Here is a 21,211-nt window from a genome sequence, read left to right as displayed (position 1 = left end):
TATAAAAACCGAAGAACTTTCGAGCCGCAAGAGTGATCACAACTTCAAAACTAAAAGCAAAACAGTATGACATCATTCGGCGCGTTTTTTTGTGATGGCCTTTTTAGGGGAAACGTTCATCCAGAGGAGATAGCATACATTGCTTTCATACACTGATTTATCATTAGTTTTGTAGTTATCATCACTTTTTTTCGGCCCGAATGTTGTTCGCTTTTCTTTAATCCAAGAATCGTAACAAACTTGAGACAACTAAGAAACCAAAGAAACCTAAAAAACTTTATAAACTTAAGAAATTTAAGAAACGTAAGAAACCTAAGTAACCTGAGAAACTTGTGAAACCTTAAGAATAACCTGAGAATCACAGAAAAATAAGCTCGAGAAAACAGTACAATGAAACGTAATCCAAGCCCCAAAATAAGTAGTCCAATAAGAAAAGTCAGGAAATCCAAGTCATCCAAGGTAAGCAATCCAAGTTAAGTAATCGAACTTATGTAATCCAAGTAAAGGGATCCAAGTCCAAGTTTGAGTAATCCGAATCCAAGTTTAAGTAATCCAACTCCGAATCCGAATCCAAGGTTTAGCGCGGGCCAATTAAGGGACTTCCAGTGCGTACGTACACGTGACGCAGGTGGCACCGCCCGGTGTGGCACCGTGATTTGGCTCACATTTTGAAAGTTTTCGAAATCTTCCACTCTTTCGATTTTCATGCAAAAAATTGGCTTCCTATGCGGAACTTTGGTTGCAAAATGAAGAATAAGTTACGGGAATCACTTTTAGTGGTAAATGTGCCGTTTTGAAGGATTCTGCCTGCGCGATGCGCAACAAAATGCAAATTCTGCTGTCATTGAAGACTGCAGTGACTGCAGCACTTTGTTGATTATCACTACGCCCTACACGGTACTGTATGTACCTACATCAATGTGCAGGTACAAATACAGCGCTTTCAAAACCCCTCTTCAGCCATAACGTGGCAGTCCATACGGATGACTGGAGCAATACAAGGAAGGTGTATCTTATGCAACTGATTTCCCCCTATATTCATCGAACAACGGCATTAGCAAGAATGACGAGCGGAGTATACGCTTCTCCGTTTCCGGAGGCGGTTGACGCCGTATAAAAATACGCAACGAGTACGGGTTGCAGTCATTCGGTTGCTAGTACAGTTTTTGATTCCAAACGTCTCAAATCTCATCTATAAAACGCCGGCTCGCTTCGCTCGTTTCCTGTTAAGTACTTTTTATAAATCCGCAAACGCCATGGTGGTTTCATCCGCCAGTAACGGTTCGTTGGGCTTTCTCTGCTCCCTGGCCGAGAACCAGTACCCGTGTGGATTGTCTGCAACCTCCCGACGATTATCGGCGTGGTGGGCGGTGCCCTGCTGGGATGGTTCCTCTACCCGTACCTGGAGCACTTCCTCGACGGTTGCGATAAACAGGTGTCAGATTCGCCAGAGCTGGAGCTTTTTAGCGCATCGCCCAGCCAAGCTGGCCTGGTCCGCCAGTGCAGCGAGACGTGGACGCGTCTGGACGCGGAGGATAGGGAGCGGGCAGCGCGCTTCCGGCCGGAAGTGCTGCACGTCTGCGCGCGCTATCGGGAAAGCGGGACCGCGGTGCGCGCCTTCCTGGAGATGACCGCGGACTGGGCGGAAGCGGCCGATGCGGCACGATAGCGCCGCGGTGGGTCTGGAACAGTAGTGAGTCGGCGATGTCCGCCTGGGGAAGCCACCGGGCGCCGTAAAACGCATTTAGCAATAAATCCGGTCGACCGTGCGCGCCCACAAAATTTGAGCATGCGCAGGAAGCCGAACTTATTTAACAGCGTAGGATTGCCGTGATTACTGATTTGATTAGTTAGATTAAGTTCTATTTGTTTTTTTATAAAAATGAATAAATTCATTGAAGATCTGTATTTACTGGGTGGCGTTGACGATGAAAAGTTTTTGTTTTTATCTCGTCGACGCACAGATAATCGAAAGCGTTTCAGCCTGAATTACTACAGTGATGAAGAATCTCTTTCAAACTTTCGGTTTTCCGTAAGCGTATCGTAACCTGTATCGTCTTCAGAAGGTTTTATGCATTCCCGATGTGATTCGGGTAGATAATGGTTGCACTGTGAGTGGAATTGAAAGTCTGTGCATTCTTCTGAGACGTCTGGCGTTGAAGGGCAGACTGTACGAAATGAGTATCATGTTTGGAAAACCTGACAGTATTATTGGTCGCATTTTTTCTTGGTGTGTCGATCATATTTACGACAATTTTGTGCATCGGTTCTTAACAAACCTTTACGCTCCCTTTTTAACCGAAGATTTCTTCATGCATTTGTGTGCAAAAAATGTTGAGAAAGGGTGGTTGTTTGATAACTGCAGTGGCTATATGGATGGAACTTTGATTGAGGTCTGCCGTCCCTCAGGACGGGACGAAATTCAACGATAATTTTATTCCTATAAGAAGTACCATGCTGTAAAATACCAATCTCTTGTGGCACCCAATGGACTGATCTTGCAATTTGACGGTCCATGCGTAGGAAAGTTGCATGACAGCACAATGTTCAGGAGGAGTCTACTTGGTGATTGAGTAAAGAAATTGAACGAGAAGTTTGGTGTACCTCTTGAAAAGCGTCTAATGATTTATGCTGACAGCACGTAGGCCAAAAGTTTATTTGTGATGCCGTATGTGTATAAAAACACGGTGACCGGATCCTGGCAAGCCCGTATTAATGATGAAATGAAACCTTTGCGGATTTGTGTTGAGTGGGGCTTCAAAAAAAGTAAAGCAAAATTTTTGTTTTATTACTGATCGGGATAACATGAAAGTGTTTCTCATACATCCCGGTAAATATGTGCCCGTTGCTGTTATCTTAACGAACGCGCATACATGTTTGTATGGAAGTCAAACAACTGATTATTTTGGTTGTCAGCCACCATTATTAGAAGATTATTTTAAACGGCAATAACTGCGATGTCTCGATTCCATATTTTTGCTGCTGTTGTGTTTTAGTACTCGTATAATCGTATTGCACTTTTTTGTGAATAAAATCTTCAGAAATGGCGTTTGCTATTTGATTATCGAATTGCTCAAATGTAAATTTGTCTGATATTTTTGCCAAATTTACTGCGGTAAATTGATACAAAAAAATACGAACAGTTGAACTAAAAGTTAAACAAAAAAAATCAGGTTTTTAACAACAAAAATCGCTTTTTTGCCATCATCTGCATCATTTCCCGCATCAACTGGAACTGTTGATCCCTGGAGTTCGAATCCTGCTCAGATTTTTTAAGCTCTAAATCTATTTTCTTGTCGTGTTTTTCACGCTCCAGTTGTCTGTCTTTCTCTCTTTCCTCCCGCTCGAAATCTCTCTGTTCGCGCCGATCTTGCAGTTCTTCCTTACGCGCCGCAGCTTCCGCACGAAATTTTTCGCGAAACAGATCTTCGCGGTTTCTACGAGCAGAAGCTCCGATGCGGCTCTTGAATGGTGATCTGTAGTTCCGTTTCAGTTTTTTCTTCAATGGCGTGCCAGTGGCTGTATACATTTCGGGATTCTCTTCTTCGTGCCGAATGCGAGCTGCTTCTGCAAATTATTTCAAGTATTATTAGTAACTAATTACTTGACCATGTAGTCAGTGCGCAAACGTGTATTCTTTGTCAAAGTAACGCAGAGCTACAAAATTTTTACATACGAGTACAACATTAAGATTTATTACCATCGTCCGTGCACCACTCCGTGTCGCTTTTATCCATCTTTCTGGGGGGTTTCTTAGACAGTTTCTCCTTAGTGCTTTCTTCCAGTATTTCGATCAACTTCGCATTATGAGATTCCTTCACGTTTTGAGTTTCGGTCATAGTCTTTGACTCTTCCTCTGCTGCGGAGACTGACTCCAAAAGTAGCTCTGTTTTTGTTGATTCCGGTTGCTGTTCATCACCTGTGGTATCGATTGCGGGCGTCTTTTTGGCGCGATATTCAGCCAGTAGCGTATTCACTCGCTCGCGACAATATTTGTTGGTCCTCGCTGTGCCCAATGTGCTGATCTGATCGGCAATTTTCTTCCAAATTTCCTGCTTTGCACATGCAGGAGCCAAAAATGGCTTCAAGTCTGCTGTGGCACGGAGAAGCTGCAAATCACTTGACTGCTGTTTGGCGGATTTTTTGCGCGTTCGACACTTCTTCTCTGTAGCAGCTGATTCTAAAATTTAAATTATGAATGAATGATGGAAGTGAAATCAGATACTGGTTCTAGAATAAGAAAACTTGAAAGTTTACCTGTTGCTACGGATATGGCAGAAGCAGGAGAAACCGGATTTTCATCCATTGGAAAATGGAAAGTGCTATGCAGATCGACGTAGGGCTTATTGTTGCGATAAAGAAATTCAACAGTCACTGACTTGATCAACAACGAAAAAGTGAAAATTTCTCAATAATAATTTCAGATAAGTTTAACATCTTATGGCACCGTAGAAACAATTCAAGACGTAAAAACACTTCAACACGGTAAGAAAATAATTCAGGTGCAGCCGGACTTATGAGTCTGCACCGCTTTTAAGTTTTTCAGTAAATGCGTTTTACGGCGCCCGGTGGCTTCCCCAGGCGGACATCGCCGACTCACTAGTGTACGTGCTTCGATTTAACGCATATTGCGCAGAGAAGCGCTTCTTTGTTTAAGCCCGATTTAGTATAAGTACCGGTATGCGTATAGAATACGCGTTGCGTTTGTACATTGTTTGTTGATTTTGTGAATATATTTTTAACCGCGTACTTTGTACTGACTGGCATATATCCCCTTTCCTTTTACGGTCCCATGTAGCATATTCTACAGATATGCAGCTAATAAAAGGTTATCCACTCACATAATATGATAGGTTGATAACGAGGCTTTTGGTACATCTTATTGCATTTAAACCTTTTGGAATACTCTAACAGCCATTACTCGCGAACCGGTTGCTGCGCGCACAAACGGTTTTTACGCCTACATATACAAATCCGTTAGCAACAAAATATCATATAGAAATACAGAAGCGTGTTTAGGAGTGCGCGCAGCGAATGTTCCTGTGGACGTATGTACTCGAATTTTGTGCTGCGTACCGGGCCAAATCGCTTAGTGTATCTTCTTCATAAATTCTTGATGTTAACCCTAAAATTCTAAATGCTGAAACGTTGTTTTAAACGGTTACACGGTACACACGCACAATGCTGAAAGTGATAATTCATGTACGCGTACTTGTATGAATGTCTTGGGTATGCTGTGCGATTGTGTCCGTAGCACTGGACAATGAAGGTCACTGGTGTTGCTACGCTTTCTTAGTTAGTAGTTTGCGCCTTCGCAAGCAGATAATAATTAAGATTATCATAACGCTATATAGATACGACAGAATGAAAGGGTTATTACTACTATTTTTAATTGAATTTCTTACGAGTGTGCAATAAGTTTATACGTATGTACAATACGTGCGACGTCGAAATAGGTAAGCTGGCAGGGGGAAGGCAAAGGGCGAGCAAAAAGAATGGAGGCCTGCCCAGCAGGTGCCGATTGTGCACTTCTGCAAAATTTCTTATGCATTTACCTTGAAAGTATAAATGGTTAGCGCGGTCTTATTTTGAGCTTCCGCTCAAAGCCTCTACAATATAACAAATTTATCGGGCACGCTCGCTTAAAGTTACGTTTGCGTCAGCGAAAAAATAACGGTAAAGTATGCCAAAAGTGTATGACAGTAACTGTAAGTGAGGGGTCCAGAAAACTCAGTAACCCAATATCATTGCGAGAGAATCGTTACTCGGATGTGTCTGACCAGAATGGTGCAGTGAAAGTAATACACTCTAATGCTGATTTTCGAATAATTTCGTGACATTTTCGAAGCTGTCACCATCGTCACCAACTTTTTACTAACACGTAAGAGTTAAGGAATTCGGCCCGGCACATTGCACCAAATTTGTATACATCCACGGCAACTTTCACTGTCGCGCGCTCCCAAACACTTTTTTGCATTGCTTTATAAGATTTTCTAGCCAAAGGATTCGTATACATAGACGAAAAAACCGTTTGTGCGCGCAGCATCCGGTTTGGGAGTTATTAGTGAAATAAAATTCCTAAAGTTTAAACGCGCGGAGGTGTACCAAAAGTCTCAGTATGAACCGATGCTCTTCAAATTTTGCACGAAAACGCACATTACTATGAAGATCGTTTTGGTACCGAACCAGCTTTCTACCATTTTTTTCAAATTTTAAATTAATTTTTTAAATTTTTGAAATTCATTTTAAAATTTGAAAAAATGGTAGAAAGCTCGTTCGGCACCAAAACGATCTTCATAGTAATGTGCGTTTTCTTGCAAAATCAGAAGAGCAGCGGTTCTAAATGAGACTTTTGGTACACCTCCGCGCGTTTAATCTTTGGGAATTTTATTTCACTAACAACTCCCGAACCGGCTGTTGCGCGAGCAAACGGATTTCGTGCCTACGTATACAAATCCTTTGGCTACAAAATGTCATAAAGCAATGCAAAAAAGTGTTTAGGAATGCGCGACAGCGAAAAGTCCCGTGTATGTACCCGAATTTGGTACGATGTACCGGGCCAAATCCCTTAAGACCGAGTTAATCAGAAGAAAAAAAACAGAACGAAGCCTTATAATGTTGTCTGAATAACCGCAGAAACGCTCTGCTGAGGCATAATGACCAAAACGTGATCTCTTGTTTCTGGTGTGATAGGCATGATTACTGCCGTACAGTGGACGCCGTAAACGTGGTTATACCTATAGCTTTATGCATGAATAGCGGTTATCGGTGGAAATGACGTGGAACATAGTAATAGTCGCCTTTATTCCCAGATCAGATGTACTAGCATCGGGAATACACGGCTGGACATCAATTTCCTACGTCTGGTGTGACGGAATACAGATCAAATTTCTGTCATCAGCAATAAGGTAAATTTAATTTCATGTAACTTATCTACGCTTCGGTCTAGCAGTACCCGAAAAAGCGAGTGCATTGTCCTAGTAAAGAAGGACAGATCAGATAAATCGCTGGCTAACGCGCTCAGGTCTCGGACAGTGACGGGCATTCCCGATCAACGTTAAGTGGATTATCCGTATTTGATGATAACAACGTGACATCAACGAAAAATTTGGTCTCCTCGACGTCCATCACGGTGCTCTCACTTGCGGCTGAATGGTCCAGCTTGATCATAATATGCGGGTTGTCTTTTCTGTTTGGTTTCAGCGGAACGCCTCTGATTCCGTTCTTATTCAGGGAAACGTTTCTTAGAGCGCACTGTTCTCCACAAGAAGAATGTTCTTTTTTAATGGTTTTGACTTGCCTCCAGTAATCATCCTGGTCATTCCCATCCCTGACACCGAGATCATAAAATTTGGACTTGTAAAACAACTGATAAGCCAGTTTTGCGTTCAGAAAGTTCTCCGAATACAGTTCTCTAAGGAATGTGTGCATGGAAACATTCAGGATGTCCGCATTAATTCTGAAGGTATTTCCAGATGAAAATAACTCAATTTCTCGTTTCCCATCAGACGTTACAATCCGTATTCCAACACCGGCCAGCACGATATCGCCACAACAAATTGGTTCTTCTGCTGTAATTTTTTTCAAGTCACCCAAGTGAGAACTGCACAAGAGAAAATCTCCATTACCGTCCTTAAGGTATATGGCCGCTAATAACCGAAGCACTTGTTGCGATTTCTCATTGTCTTGTTTTTCTTCCAAAAACGGAACGTTTAAGGCATTGTGAATGAACTTCCGCTCCTCTGTTTCTGTGGAAATCTGGTCTCCAGTGGAACAGTTCCCCGTTAGTTTATCCCTGCATAGCTGCTCGTGCATGTCACACCACGTCCATTCGCATAACCAGCATGGCCGGTAATTACAGTATCGTTCCCTGAAAGCTGCAATAACCGAAAAACTCGTATAAGGCTAAAATCGGGCGTATGTTATATTGATGAGGAAACAAGGACCATGTTGGGCCACAATGCTAGGCTCCAGCCGGTGGAATGCAGCAAATACAATGGCTGCCTAATCGATCCTTTGACCATTCTTAGTTTATTTGAAAGATTATGGAACAATCGCAACGTAGTTACATCGAAAGTAAGGTTTTCTTGCCTAAACTAGACCAAAATAAGAGTCTGCCAAAATGAACTGCGGCCAAAGTAAAAACGGCAGAAGCGATTTGCCGGCTACAGTAAAACAGTCAAAAGAAGCTACTTGCATGGTAGCCATCCAAGCGGCCATGCGGGTAGCTTCCTTTGACTGTGACGTGTACTGGCGTGCCTTAGTACACATCGGTACTACTTCTACTACTTCTACCCTTGACGATACGGCTTAGGCTTTACTACAGCTTCTTCTCGAGTCATGACCCCGAGTCTCAGTTTCGACTTCTCAGAAATCCCCAGCAGAGAACTTTGACCGCGACTTGCCATTTCGACGTGACCGCGCTTCGATGACGTAGCTCAACCTATTGTTCTAGTGTATTAGTTGACCTCATGTTCTCATTAGTCCACGTGTAGTTGTGCAGCGGTGTGATTAGTCCACGTGTCCACAGATGTCTCTTATTGGTTAGATTCTAAATCCCTATTGTTCTCAGACCCGTACCTGCGCGTACGAAGAGCCAGCACCTGCGAGTGCCCAGGGCTATATAAGGCGCTCGTCGCCCACACAAATGTCAAGAGTTGTAATCCCAACAAAAGTAGAGTCTTGTTACTCGATCTGATTAACTTCAGGCTTTTGCTCTGGTCTTCTCTTTCCAAGTGAGGCTGTTCAAACTGACCTCTGGGTGACCTTTCACCTATTGTCAGGGGTCATTCCTCTACTTCGTCGACGTGCATTATCATCTTCGGATAGTCTCGTGACGTAACAGGCTACCCACTTGATCCCACTTGTTTGCCGTGACCTTTCGGTCCCTTCGATCTTCATGCCCTGTAGCGCCAGGTTGATGGATTTGTCATACTCATACGCTTCAGCTACCATCTAGCGTCGGACAGGTAACGTATAACTTCACGCATCCCTTGTGTTTCCTTTCGTGTCTTCTCTTTCAGCAGGCTTTCGGGTTCCGGATCCTCTTCTTCATCCTTGCATATCATCTCATACTTGTACATCAACATCCTTAACCTTTCGCTCCATGAAATACATAAGAAGTTGAGATTAAGAGTCGCTCTATTCCTCCGACTGGTCGTGGTCCGGGAAGTGCATTATTTCCACCGCACACGTCTTTATTTTATTCAATTATATTGCACGACAACTGTTTACTTAATGGTAGCACGTCAGTTTACTGACATCCAGTTCCGCTGCCCGACGCTTTGCGGAAACTCTTTTGTTGATCGGCAGGTTGCTTATCGATCAGGTTGTGGGATTTCCTAGTTTCCTGAGTACTTTTGTGAGGTTTTTAGTTTTGTTCTTGTTTTATTACGTCTTAATGTTCGTTTTTGCTTTGCAGTTTTGTAACATTGGCCGCGTTTTCTTAGGTTTTAAGGTTTCTAGGTTTTATTTGGTTTTTCTAGGTTTCTAATGTTTTCTTAGGACTTCGTAGGTTTCCTGGGTTCGTACAGGGTTTCGGGAAGATATTTTGTTGGACATCAAAAGTTCGTCAGCAAAGTGTCGGTGTTCAGCAAAATTTCGTATCAGCAAAACGTCGTTCAGCAAGCTGTTGATCGTCATGGTGTCGCTTCAACAAATTGTCGCATAAACGTTTTATAGATCAGCAAAGGTTGTCAGCTAGTCGTCGGTCAGCAAGATGGCGGTCAGCAAACTGTCGATCTGTAAACGGCGGCAATACTAATAATCCTAATAAAAATTTGTCCCATGAAACAAAGGTCTCTCAGTCGAGACGGCCTCGTGGCTGAATGTCTCGACATCCAAACGGCCTCCCGATGAATTGTCTCGCGAGGGATACACTGCCGACTAAATGCCCCGCGAAACGTCGCTTGGCGAGATTACCCGGCGGCGAATGTTCGGCCCCTAGTTGTCATAGGCGTAATACCGCGGTGTCACACATTTTCTACCATACATCTCCCATCTGCAGGGAACAAGATTGCTCCGGGAGAAGAGCTTCTGGGATTTTAGTGGATTATACGGGTGTTGGGAAAGAAATTAAAGTTTTAATGATAGCACTGGTTCTTTGACGACGTTCTGTCAAGTTCTCTAAGGCAAATATACCAACAACGCTGAATTTCTGAAACTTTTGCTTCGCTCTGGTCAGTTAGTCCTTACCTAAGCATTTTGAACACTTTTTTCGATGCGACGATTTCCAGGGATTAGTGCCTGCAGTGCCAGGTAAATGATTGTTGGCGTAATAATAGTGAATAAGCGATACCCAGGAAAGCCAGGACACCCAATCTAATGCTGCTACCATTAAAACAGATGCGGCAATAAAAACAGCTAAAAAATAAAACCATTTCGACAGTAACGGCACCAATTGCATCCGTTCCATGGTTTCTGATGATAACGCTACACAATACACGGGTATAGTCCAGTCGAAAAATTCAATAAAAAGGGCTATGACACAATTAATGAGTATTATGATCAATATAAGCATTGTCCCACGTCGGCTCAGAATCCCCACAAATGGTGCCGGCAAAAAGTGGAGCACCGTTAGAAAGAACTCCGAACAACAGGCAATTACACTGTCACTAAGTTTACCGTTTAAATGAGATAAGTTGGACGAGGAATATTTGCGTAAGCGCCGGTAAGAGAAGACTAGGAAAATAAAAATCACCAGAATGTCGAATAAAACCATGGCAAGGGATGCTATCCAGTTGAACGTTGTTAAACGCACAAGGTAACCAATGATCCATAGAGTAAAGGTTAGGTTCAAAAATGTTACTCCGAAGACCTCGAGTTTGCTGATAAGTAATTCTTCGGCTTCCTCGAACGTTATGTAATCTTTTTCCATGAACAATCGAACATGAAAAGCGCACTTTCTGGGCAGCATACTGTAAAATGGGAAGAATTTAGCCACAGATAGTACAGATGCCATAAATGATAAGTTTGCTGCCCAGGACCAGCCGTCCACAAACACTCCCCATACATATACAATAAATAACTGGAATGCTGATTCATATCTAATCTCAGTCAGGTGGGATTTCTGTAGCCTCATATCCTGAAATTCAACGTCGTTGCTGGGACCATAGTTCTGAATGAATTCATTGGAAGGTGTTTTCCACGCCTGCACAAAGCTTCTTGCACTAAGAAAAGAATATCTAAGAGACTAGTCAGACTACCATGCAAAACAGTGGAATTAATTGGAATTCAATCGCACACACTGGTGTCGGCGGGACGGAGCCGTTAGACAAAACCTGGGGGTGCATCAGCCGGTAAAAATGACTGCACTGACGTCGCACGTTGGCACGGAGCGTTGTCTTGATAGATAACCACGTTTTCTTTTCCCATTGCGTTCTCGAGATCTTTCCAGCAGCGTCAGCAAAAATTCTTCCAGGGATGTTGTTTGAATGGGTTTAAATCCAGAGCAAAACAATTTGCCGACTTCAGCCATCACGCTAACGGCCCCGAAAATCATCGCCGTCAATGGCGATTTTTTCCGGACATGAAAGTGTTTGTGGTCTGGAATAAGGCTGAAATACTGGGACACGATAAACATTTTGGGTGCTGGTGGCTTAACATGACAAACCTCCTCCCGCAACCAGGAAATTAAATTCTAGTTACCAAAAACAAATACTAGACAATTTTATCTATCAAACGCACCATGATGTATATTTGTCAGCGATTCTCCATTCACGGGCTACGGTCACTTTTGTGAGACTCCCATTTTGTTCAGCCACCCGGTGTATTGCGTTTTATTAATACAGTAGAGGTATACGAGTATATTTGTAATTGTTTTCTCTTTTTACCATTTTGCGAGATGTTTGTTGTTATTCAGGGAAATAGATTATTGTATATGCGGGACAGCCGAGACGACGGAGCACCGTAACGAATTTTACACTCAGGCGAAAACCGTCCGGATACGAATTTACGGTCAGGCAGAAACGTCTGGATGCCAAATGTACATTCATGACTCATCCGAAAATCTTCGGCAATACTAATGCATAGCAAAATTTGGAAATAATTATGAAAAAATACTAGGACGTTTCCGTATAAAAAGTTTTATATTTATAAGCCTTTACATGCAGAATTTGAAGAAGATCGGTCCAAATTCCAAGAATAAGAATTTGGTACTTAGAAGTTTCTCAATAACCGATCACCTTTGTATTCGTTTTTATCACCCACGTGTTTAGATTTCACCAGGGTACAAAAGGGTTTTTACAACGAAACCCAGAAAATTACTTCTTAAATATTACGAAAGCTTGAATTTCAAATTCTTGTACCTTAATGCATTTTTTTACGTGCCTTTAGAATATTTTTACGCGTGAAATTCATGAATGTATTAGCAATTGTCGCATCTTTTATCTAAAGGTCACATGCTAAGCAGTACCAATTAGGTACCTTCAAAAAATTCGATTGCGCGGGTGATTAGTTGTGCGAAATATACAGCGAAAGTGATCGGATGGTGAGAGCAGTTTAATTTTGGCTACACCATGTTTGGGAATGCGCGACATCGAGAGTTTCCGTGGATGTGCAAGAATTTAATACCATGTACTGGTTACTTCCGTAAGTTCCGTTATAAATCCTGTCACGAAATTGCTTCCAGTAAGCCGGACTATCGAAGTACTGAAGATTAATGAGCGCAGCACTTAATTATGTGTGCTTTACAGCACTTAATTATGTGCTTTATACTGGCCGGCAACTCTTACCGCTCGATTATGCGGAAAAAACAAGCTGCAGCGAGAAATCGCGTTAACATTATTTGACGCTACCCATCACCTGTGAAACAGGTTATTAACCAACACAATTACGAGTATTACGGACCATGCAGTGCTCGTGCAGACACGAGTTGCGGCACGAATAAACTGGAAATTACGAGTATACGTTACGCTGTACTGGAATCACTTTGGCGTGAATCCATAAAAACAGTTGGCAGCCTTTTAAGAATTCTAACGAAGAAACTACCTATATACCTACCTCTTAATTCTACCTATATAGCTGAATGATTAGTGTTTTTATCGGTGCTACTGTGAAATGAACAACAGCATTAGCGGAGAATACGCTTGTCCGTTTCCGGAGGCGGTTGACGCCGTATAAAAATACACAACGAATACCGGTTGCAATCATTTAGTTTCTAGTACAATTTTGGATTACACAGAGCTCAAATCTCATCTATAAAACGCCGTCTCGCTTCGCTCGTCCGTTGTTTAGTGTCTTCTATAAATCTGCAATACGCCATGATGGCTTCATCCGCCAGCAACGGTTCGTTGGGATTTCTCTGCTCCCTGGCCGAGAAGCAGTACCCGTGTGGATTGTGGATTGTCTGCAACCTCCCGACGATTATCGGCGTGGTGGGCGGTGCCCTGTTGGGCTGGTTGATTTACCCGTACCTGGAGCACTTCCTCGAGCGGGACGATAAAAAGGTAGCCGATTCACCAGAGTTGGAGTCCTTGTGCGCAACGCCCAGCCAGCTTCGCCTGGTCCGCCAGTGCAGCGAGACGTGGGCGCGGCTGGACGCTGAGGATCAGGAGCGGGCGGCGTGCTTCCGGGCGGAAGTGCTGCACGTCTGCGCGCGCTATCAGGAGCGCGGGGCCGGGGTGCGCGCCTTCCTGGAGATGACCGCGGACTGGGCGGAAGCAGACGATGCGGCACGCTAGCGCCGTGGCTGGAACAGTGTACATGCTTCGTGTTAACGCATATTGCGCGAAGAAGCGATTCTCTGTTCGAACCCGGTTTATTAATACCTGTATGCGTATTGAATACGCGTTCTGTTTGTACAGTGTTTGTTGATTAATTTTGTGAATAATTTTTTAACCGCGTACTTTGTACTGACTGGCAGATATCCCCTTTCCTTTTACGGTCCTAACAGCATGCTCTACAGATTTACAGCTAATAAAAGGTCATCCACTCACATAATACGATCGGTTGATAACGAGGCTTTTGGTACCTCTGATTGCATTTAAACCTTTTGGAATATTCTAACAGCCATTCTGTTCCCGTGGATGTATGTACCCGAAATTGGTGCTATGGACCGGGCCAAATCGCTTAATGCGTCTTCTTCATAAATTCATCATGTTAACCCAAAAATTCTAAATGCTGAAAGGTTGTTTTTAACGGTTACACTGTACACACGCACAATGCTGAATTAAGTGATGATTCATGTACGCGTACTTGTATTAATGTCTTGGGTATGCTGTGCGATTGTGTGCGTAGCGCTGGACAGTGAAGGTCCCTGGTGTTGCTACGCTTTCTTAGTTAGTAGTTTGCGCCTTCACTAGCGGATAATAATTAGGATTATTATAACGATATATAGGTATGACTGAAAGGAAGGTTGTTATTACTTTTTACTACCATTTTTAATTCAATTTCTTACGAGTGCGCAATAAGTGTTTTGTTCGTACGTATGTACAATACGCGCGACGTCGAAATAGGTAAGCTGGCAGGGGGAAGATAAAGGGCGAGCAAAAAGAATGGAGGCCTGCCCACCAGGTGCAGATTGTGCACTTCTGCAAAATTTCTTAAGCACTCACCTTGAAAGTATAAATGGTTAGCGCGGTCTTATTTTCAGCTTTCACTCAAAGCTTCTACAATACACCAAATTTATCGGGCACTCTCGGTTAAAGTTACGTTTGCGTCAGCGAAAAAGTATCGGTAAAGTATGCCAAAAGTGTATGACTGTAACAGTAAGTGAGGGGTCCAGAAAACTCACCAGGGCTCGGTCACCACCTCCCCCCTCAGAAAAATCTCACCTTTTGTTTGAAGACACAATTGGTATGGGGAACACTTAAAAAATACTTCATCGACAATGGTCCAGTGGGCGTGGCCAAACACGAATTTATTTAACGGGCGACATTATTGCATGTATTGCGTACTGCCGTATTGCTACGCATATGGTGTTACAGATTACTCATTACACTGATAAACTTATCTTGCGAGTTCTGTGTTTAATCCATTACCACTGTAGTTTTACTCCTTGATTTGGTTTTGCTTCCTAATTCACTGTTTTGAAAAAGTGGCATTTTTAAAGATTCTCGCCACGTATCGAGCTCTGAAATGCAGCACACGGTCCGTTCGTTTAAACTTTTGGAATTTTATTTCACTAATAACTCCCGAACCGGATGCTGCGCGCACAAACGGTTTTTTCGTCTATGTATACGAATTCTTTGGCTACAAAGTATTATAAAGCAATGTAAAAGAGGGTTCGGGAGCGCGCGACAGTAAAAGTTGCCGTAGATGTATACAAATTTGGTGCTGTGTACCGGGCCAAATCCCTTAACGCTTACGTGTTAGTAAAAAATTGGTAACGATGGTTACAGCTTCGAAAATGTCACGAAATTATTCGAAAATCAGCATTCCTGTGTATTACTTTCACTCCACCATTTTGGTCAGACACATCCGAGTAACGATTTTCGCAATAATATTGGGTTACTGACCAGGGCTCGGTCACCACCTCCCCTCTGAGAAAATTGTGAGAATCTTTTGCTCGAAGACACAATAGGTATGGGGAACACTTAAAAAATACTGTCATCGGCACTGGTCCAATGGGCGTGGCCAAACACGAATTTAATGGTTGACATTAATGATGTATTGCCATTGCCGTATTGCTGTACATACAGTAATTATGGTGTTACAGATTACACCGATAATTTACCGAACCAGCTTTCTACAATTTTTTTCAAATTTTAAATTAATTTTTAAAATTTTTGAAATAATTTCAAAGTTATTATTCATTTTAAAATTAAAATCATTCATTTTAAAATTTGAAAAAAATGGTAGAAGCTGGTTGGTACCAAAACGATCTTCATAGTGATGTGCATTTTCGTGCAAAATTTGAAGAGCATCGTTTCTTAATGAGACTTTTGGTACACCTCCGCGCGTTTAAACCTTTGGAATTTTATTTCACTAATAACTCCCGAACCGGATGTTGCGCGTGCAAACGGATTTCACGCTTACCGTCACGGCCTACGTATACAAATCCTTTGGCTACAAAATGTCATAAAGCAATGCAAAAAAGTGTTTAGGAGTGCGCGACAGCGGAAGGTCCCGTGTATGTACCCGAATTTGGTACTATGTACCGGGCCAAATCCCTTAAGACCGAGTTAATTAGAAGAAAAAAATACAGAATGAAGCCTTATAATGTTGTCTGAATACCGCAAACCGCAAAAACGCTCTGCTGAGGCATAATGACCAAAATGTGATCTCTTGTTTCTGGTGTAATAGGCATGATGACTGCCGTACAGTGGACGCCGTTATACCGATAGCTTTATGCATGAATAGCGGTTATCGGTGGAACCACATTTACACTTTTACAGCGTCCATAGTAATAGTCGCCTTTATTCCAAGATCAGATGTACTAGCATCGGGAATACACGGCTGGGCTTCAATTCCCAGCGTCTGGTGTGAGGGAATACAAAGCTCCACAGAGCTGGTCAGGTGCTAGTCGACCGAAAAGTTTGAAAAATTTGCCGACGTAAATATTGCGACGGTTCATTCGTCCACTACTCGTACCTTGTCGATTGTATGTACTTGCCGCATTTCCTGTTGCTTGTCATCATTTTACAAATTTACGTCTGCTTTAAAGCAACTTAAATGCGTACCTAGTTAAAATTTCTGTCATCAGCAATAAGGTAAGTTTAATTTCATATACGTAAGTTATCTATGTTTCGGTCCAGCAGTACCCGACAAAAAGCGAGTGCATTGCCCTAGTAAAAGAAGGACAGATCTGATAAATCGCTAACATGCTCCAGCGTTTCAGGATCTGTTCTGGTCTCGGAGAGTGACGGGCATTCCCGAGCAACGTTGAGTAGATTGTCCGTGTTTGATGATAACAACGTGACATCAACGAAAAATTTGATCTCCTCGGCGTCCATTACGATGCTTTCGCTTGCGGCTGATTGGTCCAGCTTAATCATAATATGCGGGTTGCCATCTCTGTTTGGTTTCAGCGGAACGCTTCTGATTCCGTTTTTATTCAGGGAAGCGTTTCTCAGAGCGCACCGTTCTCCACAAGAAGAATGTTCTTTTTTGATGGTTTTGACTTGCCGCCAGTAATCATCCTGGTCACTCCCATCCCTGACGCCGAGATCATAAAACTTGGACTTGTAGAACAACTGATAAACAAGTTTTGCGTTCAGAAACTTCTCTGAATACAGTTCTCTAAGGAATGTGTGCATAGAAACATCCAGATTGTCCGCATTAATTCTGAAAGGGAGTCCTGATGAAAATAGCTCAATTTCTCGTTTCCCGTCAGACGTTACGATCCGTATTCCGACACCGGCCAGCACGATATCGCCACAACCAATTGGTTCTTCAGCTTCTTCTGCGGTAATTTTTTTCAAGTCACCCAAGTGAGAACTACACAAGAGGAAATCACCATTTGCGTCCTTAAGGTATATGGCTGCTAATAACCGAAGCACTTGTTGCGATTTCTCGTTGTCTTGTTTTTCTTCCAAAAACGGAATGTTTAAGACCTTGTGAATGAACTTCCGCTCCTCTGTTTGTGTGGAAATCTGATCTCCGCTGGAACATTTCCCCGTTAGTCTATCCTTGCATAACTGTTCGTGCATGTCACACCACGTCCATTCGCATAACCAGCATGGCCGGTAATTACAATATCGTTCCCTGAAAGCTGCAATAACCGAAAAACTCGTGAAGGTTAAATCGGGCACATGTTACATACGTATATTGATGAGATGACAAGCACGGCACTCTCTGCTTAGGTTTTCTTAGCTTCCTTAGTTTAATTTTGTTCTTCTATAGGTCTAAAGGTTATCTTCGGTCACTGTAGGTACAAAGTGGGCCAAGTCTTAAAACTTTTAAAAAAACTTTTAAAACTTTTAAAACTTTTACTTCTTCGGTTGCTCGTTATTTCTAGGTCGTTCTTAGGTTATTTTTCAATTATTATTAGATTGCTCTTAGTATTTTTGAAAGATTATGGGACCATCGCAACGTAGTTACATCGAAAGTAGGGTTTCCTTGCCTAAATTAGACCCAAATAAGATTCTGCCGAAACGAACTGCGGCCGAATCGAAAACGGCCGAACTGATCGGTATAGCCATCCGAGCGGCCATGCGGTTCGCTTCTTTTGACTGTTTTACTGTAGCCGCTAGTTAAAATGGCACCACTTTTAGGTAGATGCGACCGCCGCCCGTCCCCTGTCGAACAGCGCACACGTTACGCAGTGCGTCGAGCAGCGTGTGCGCTGTTTTCCGTACACGAGACTCTGTGGTGCCATTTCATCTAGCGGCTACAGTAATGGTAGCACGTCAGTTTATTGACCACCGTTTGCTGCCCGACAATTTGCTGACCGACATGTTGCTGATTAACACAACCTGCTGACCGACAGATTGTTGACCGACAATTCCCTTTTCTCCCGTTCCGCTGCTCGACGGTTTGCGGAAACTCTTTTGTTGATCGGCAGCTTGCTTATCGATCAGGTTGTGGGTTTCTTAGTTTCCTGAGTACTTTTCTTAGGCTTTTAGGTTTGTTCTTGTTTTACTACGTCTTCGTATTCGTTTTGCTTCGCAGTTTTGTAACCTTGGCCGCGTTTTCTTAGGTTTTTAAGGTTTCTAGGTTTTATTTGGTTTTTCTAGGTTTCTGATGTTTTCTTAGGACTTCGTAGGTTTCCTGGGTTCGTACAGGGTTTCGGGAAGATATTTTGTTGGACATCAAAAGTTCGTCAGCAAAGTGTCGGTGTTCAGCAAAATTTCCTATCAGCAAAACGTCGTTCAGCAAGCTGTTGATCGTCATGGTGTCGCTTCAACAAATTGTCGCATAAACGTTTTATAGATCAGCAAAGGTTGTCAGCTAGTCGTCGGTCAGCAAGATGGCGGTCAGCAAACTGTCGATCTGTAAACGGCGGCAATACTAATAATCCTAATAAAAATTTGTCCCATGAAACAAAGGTCTCTCAGTCGAGACGGCCTCGTGGCTGAATGTCTCGACATCCAAACGGCCTCCCGATGAATTGTCTCGCGAGGGATACACTGCCGACTAAATGCCCCGCGATACGTCGCTTGGCGAGATTACCCGGCGGCGAATGTTCGGCCCCTAGTTGTCATAGGCGTAATACCGCGGTGTCACACACATTTTCTACCATACATCTCCCATCTGCAGGGAACAAGATTGCTCCGGGAGAAGAGCTTCTGGGATTTTAGTGGATTACACGGGTGTTGGGAAAGAAATTAAAGTTTTAATGATAGCACTGGTTCTTTGACGACGTTCTGTCAAGTTCTCTAAGGCAAATATACCAACAACGCTAAACTTTTGAAACTTTTGCTTCATTCTGGTCAGTTAGTTCTTACCTAAGCATTTTGAACACTTTTTTCGATGCGACGATTTCCAGGGATTAGTGCCTGCAGTGCCAGGTAAATGATGGATGGCGTAATAGTGAAAAAGCGATACCCAGAACACCCAATCTAATGCTGCTACCATTAAAATAGATGCGGCAATAAAAACACCAAAAAATAAAAACCATTTCGGCAAAAAAGGCAGAATTAGCTTCCGTTCCATGGTTTCTGATGATAACGCTACACAATACACGGGTATAGTCCAGTCGAAAAATTCAACAAAAAGGGCTATGACACAATTAATGAGTGTTATGATCAATATAAGCATTGTCCCACGTCGGCTCAGAATCCCCACAAATGGTGCCGGCAAAAAAATGGAGCACCGTTAGAAAGAACTCCGAACAACAGGCAATAAGACTGTCACTAAATTTACCGTTCAAATGAGATAAGTTAGACGAGGAATATTTGCGTAAGCGCCGGTAAGAGAAAACTAAAAAAATAAAAATCACTAGAATGTCGAATAAAACCATGGCAAGTGATGCTATCCAGTTGAGCCTTGTTAAATGCATAAGGTCAGCAATGATCAATATAATAAAGGATATGTTCAGAGGCGTTGCTCCGAAGACGTTCAGTTTGTTAATAAATAATTCTTCGGCTTCCTCGAATGTTACGTAATCTTTTTCCATAAATAATTTAACATGGAAAGCGCACTTTCTGGGCAACATACTGTAACATGGGAAGAATTTATCAACAGATAGTATAGATGCCATAAATGATAAGACTGCTGCCCAGGACTCACCGTCCTCAAACATTCCCCATACAAATACAATAAATAACTGGAATGCTGATTCATATGTAATCTCTGTGAGGTGGGATTTCTGCAGCCTCATATCCTGAAATTCAACGTCGTTGTTGGGACTATAGTTCTCAATGAATTCATTGGAAGGGGTTTTCCACGCCTGCACAAAGCTTCTTGCACTAAGAAAAGAAAGTCCAAGAAGACTACGCTGCGAAGCATTTGACTTAGAAGTTTGTGTTCTAATCTTGTAGCTCTCTTACCATCGGAAAAAATCAACAAGATACATGTCCAAAATGCAGCCCAAAATGCCATTTTTGGCATAAGAATGCGTATCCTCTAAATTGGTTAGATCCCCTTCTCTGACGAGGAGCGATTCCTCAGGGCAAGGAATCAACTCTTGTCTTGCCAGACGCCAGTTTAAAGATACCTCAGGTGCAATAGTACAGTATTGAAAGGCAAACCATTTAACGACCGACACAATAATCGGTAGAAGCGGCACCGCCGTGATAATAATCATCCACGGCAAACTCGGTCTACACCGTCTCCACAACCAAAGATCAGTTATTAAATTAATATCGGTAGCAACATCAACGATTTGCAGAGTAACGGTGAACACTCCGAAAGATATCAAGCGCCACCATCGTCCGAATGCGTTTTGTGTATAGAATAAATCGGGATAACCTAATAAACAATGAGCAAGCCATTGCCAGAATTGCGCGAAATACCAACGGAAACCCTGCCAGCACTGATTGAAGCACGGCATGGTTCTTTAACCGAATTTGCGGATCGATGTTCTGAAAGCTTGTATCACGTATTACCAGTCATCCAACATTCAACCCCCTTTTTTGCGTCGTGAAACTGCACGATAAATTAGCATGTCAATCTGTGAATGACAATACTGGATACTGGAAAGTAGAAACAAAACTTCACCTGCACTAAAACCGACCTGCAAGTTCTCTGCGATTACGATAACCCTTATCAGCACTTATTGTCTTCACTGCTATCCCATACAATGGCAAGTACCTAATAGCCTTTGCTCTGCTCCCTTTGCTATCGTACGCAACCATAACTTTATCAGACTTTGAAGCGGCAGTAGAAGAGC

The 21,211-nt window shown here is 42.7% G+C and overlaps 1 protein-coding gene across 3 annotated transcripts; it reads right to left on the bottom strand.

Annotated features, from left to right (window-relative positions):
• Positions 1–16,697: 16,697 nt before the first annotated feature.
• LOC129601485 (uncharacterized) lies at positions 16,698–20,999 on the bottom strand. Of its 3 annotated transcripts, XM_055500311.1 has the most exons (4): positions 20,370–20,999; positions 20,110–20,288; positions 19,326–20,036; positions 16,698–17,650 (listed from the first exon to the last, which is right to left on the bottom strand). In XM_055500311.1, exons 3-4 carry the CDS (start codon positions 19,636–19,638, stop codon positions 16,725–16,727), a joined length of 1,239 nt encoding a protein of 412 aa, XP_055356286.1. In that variant the 5' UTR covers positions 19,639–20,036; positions 20,110–20,288; positions 20,370–20,999; the 3' UTR covers positions 16,698–16,724. The 3 variants fall into 3 exon arrangements, with proteins under 3 accessions (XP_055356286.1, XP_055356285.1, XP_055356287.1); XM_055500310.1 differs by having other exon boundaries at positions 19,326–20,288; XM_055500312.1 differs by having other exon boundaries at positions 19,326–20,269.
• Between the last annotated feature and the right edge of the window lie 212 nt (positions 21,000–21,211).

The sequence above is a fragment of the Paramacrobiotus metropolitanus genome, unplaced genomic scaffold, assembly GCF_019649055.1.
Source record: "Paramacrobiotus metropolitanus isolate TYO unplaced genomic scaffold, Prichtersi_v1.0 Parri_scaffold0000240, whole genome shotgun sequence".
Lineage (NCBI taxonomy): Eukaryota > Metazoa > Tardigrada > Eutardigrada > Parachela > Macrobiotidae > Paramacrobiotus > Paramacrobiotus metropolitanus.
The sequence above is the reverse complement of the archived record's forward strand: the minus strand, read 5'-3'. Positions and strand labels throughout refer to the sequence as shown.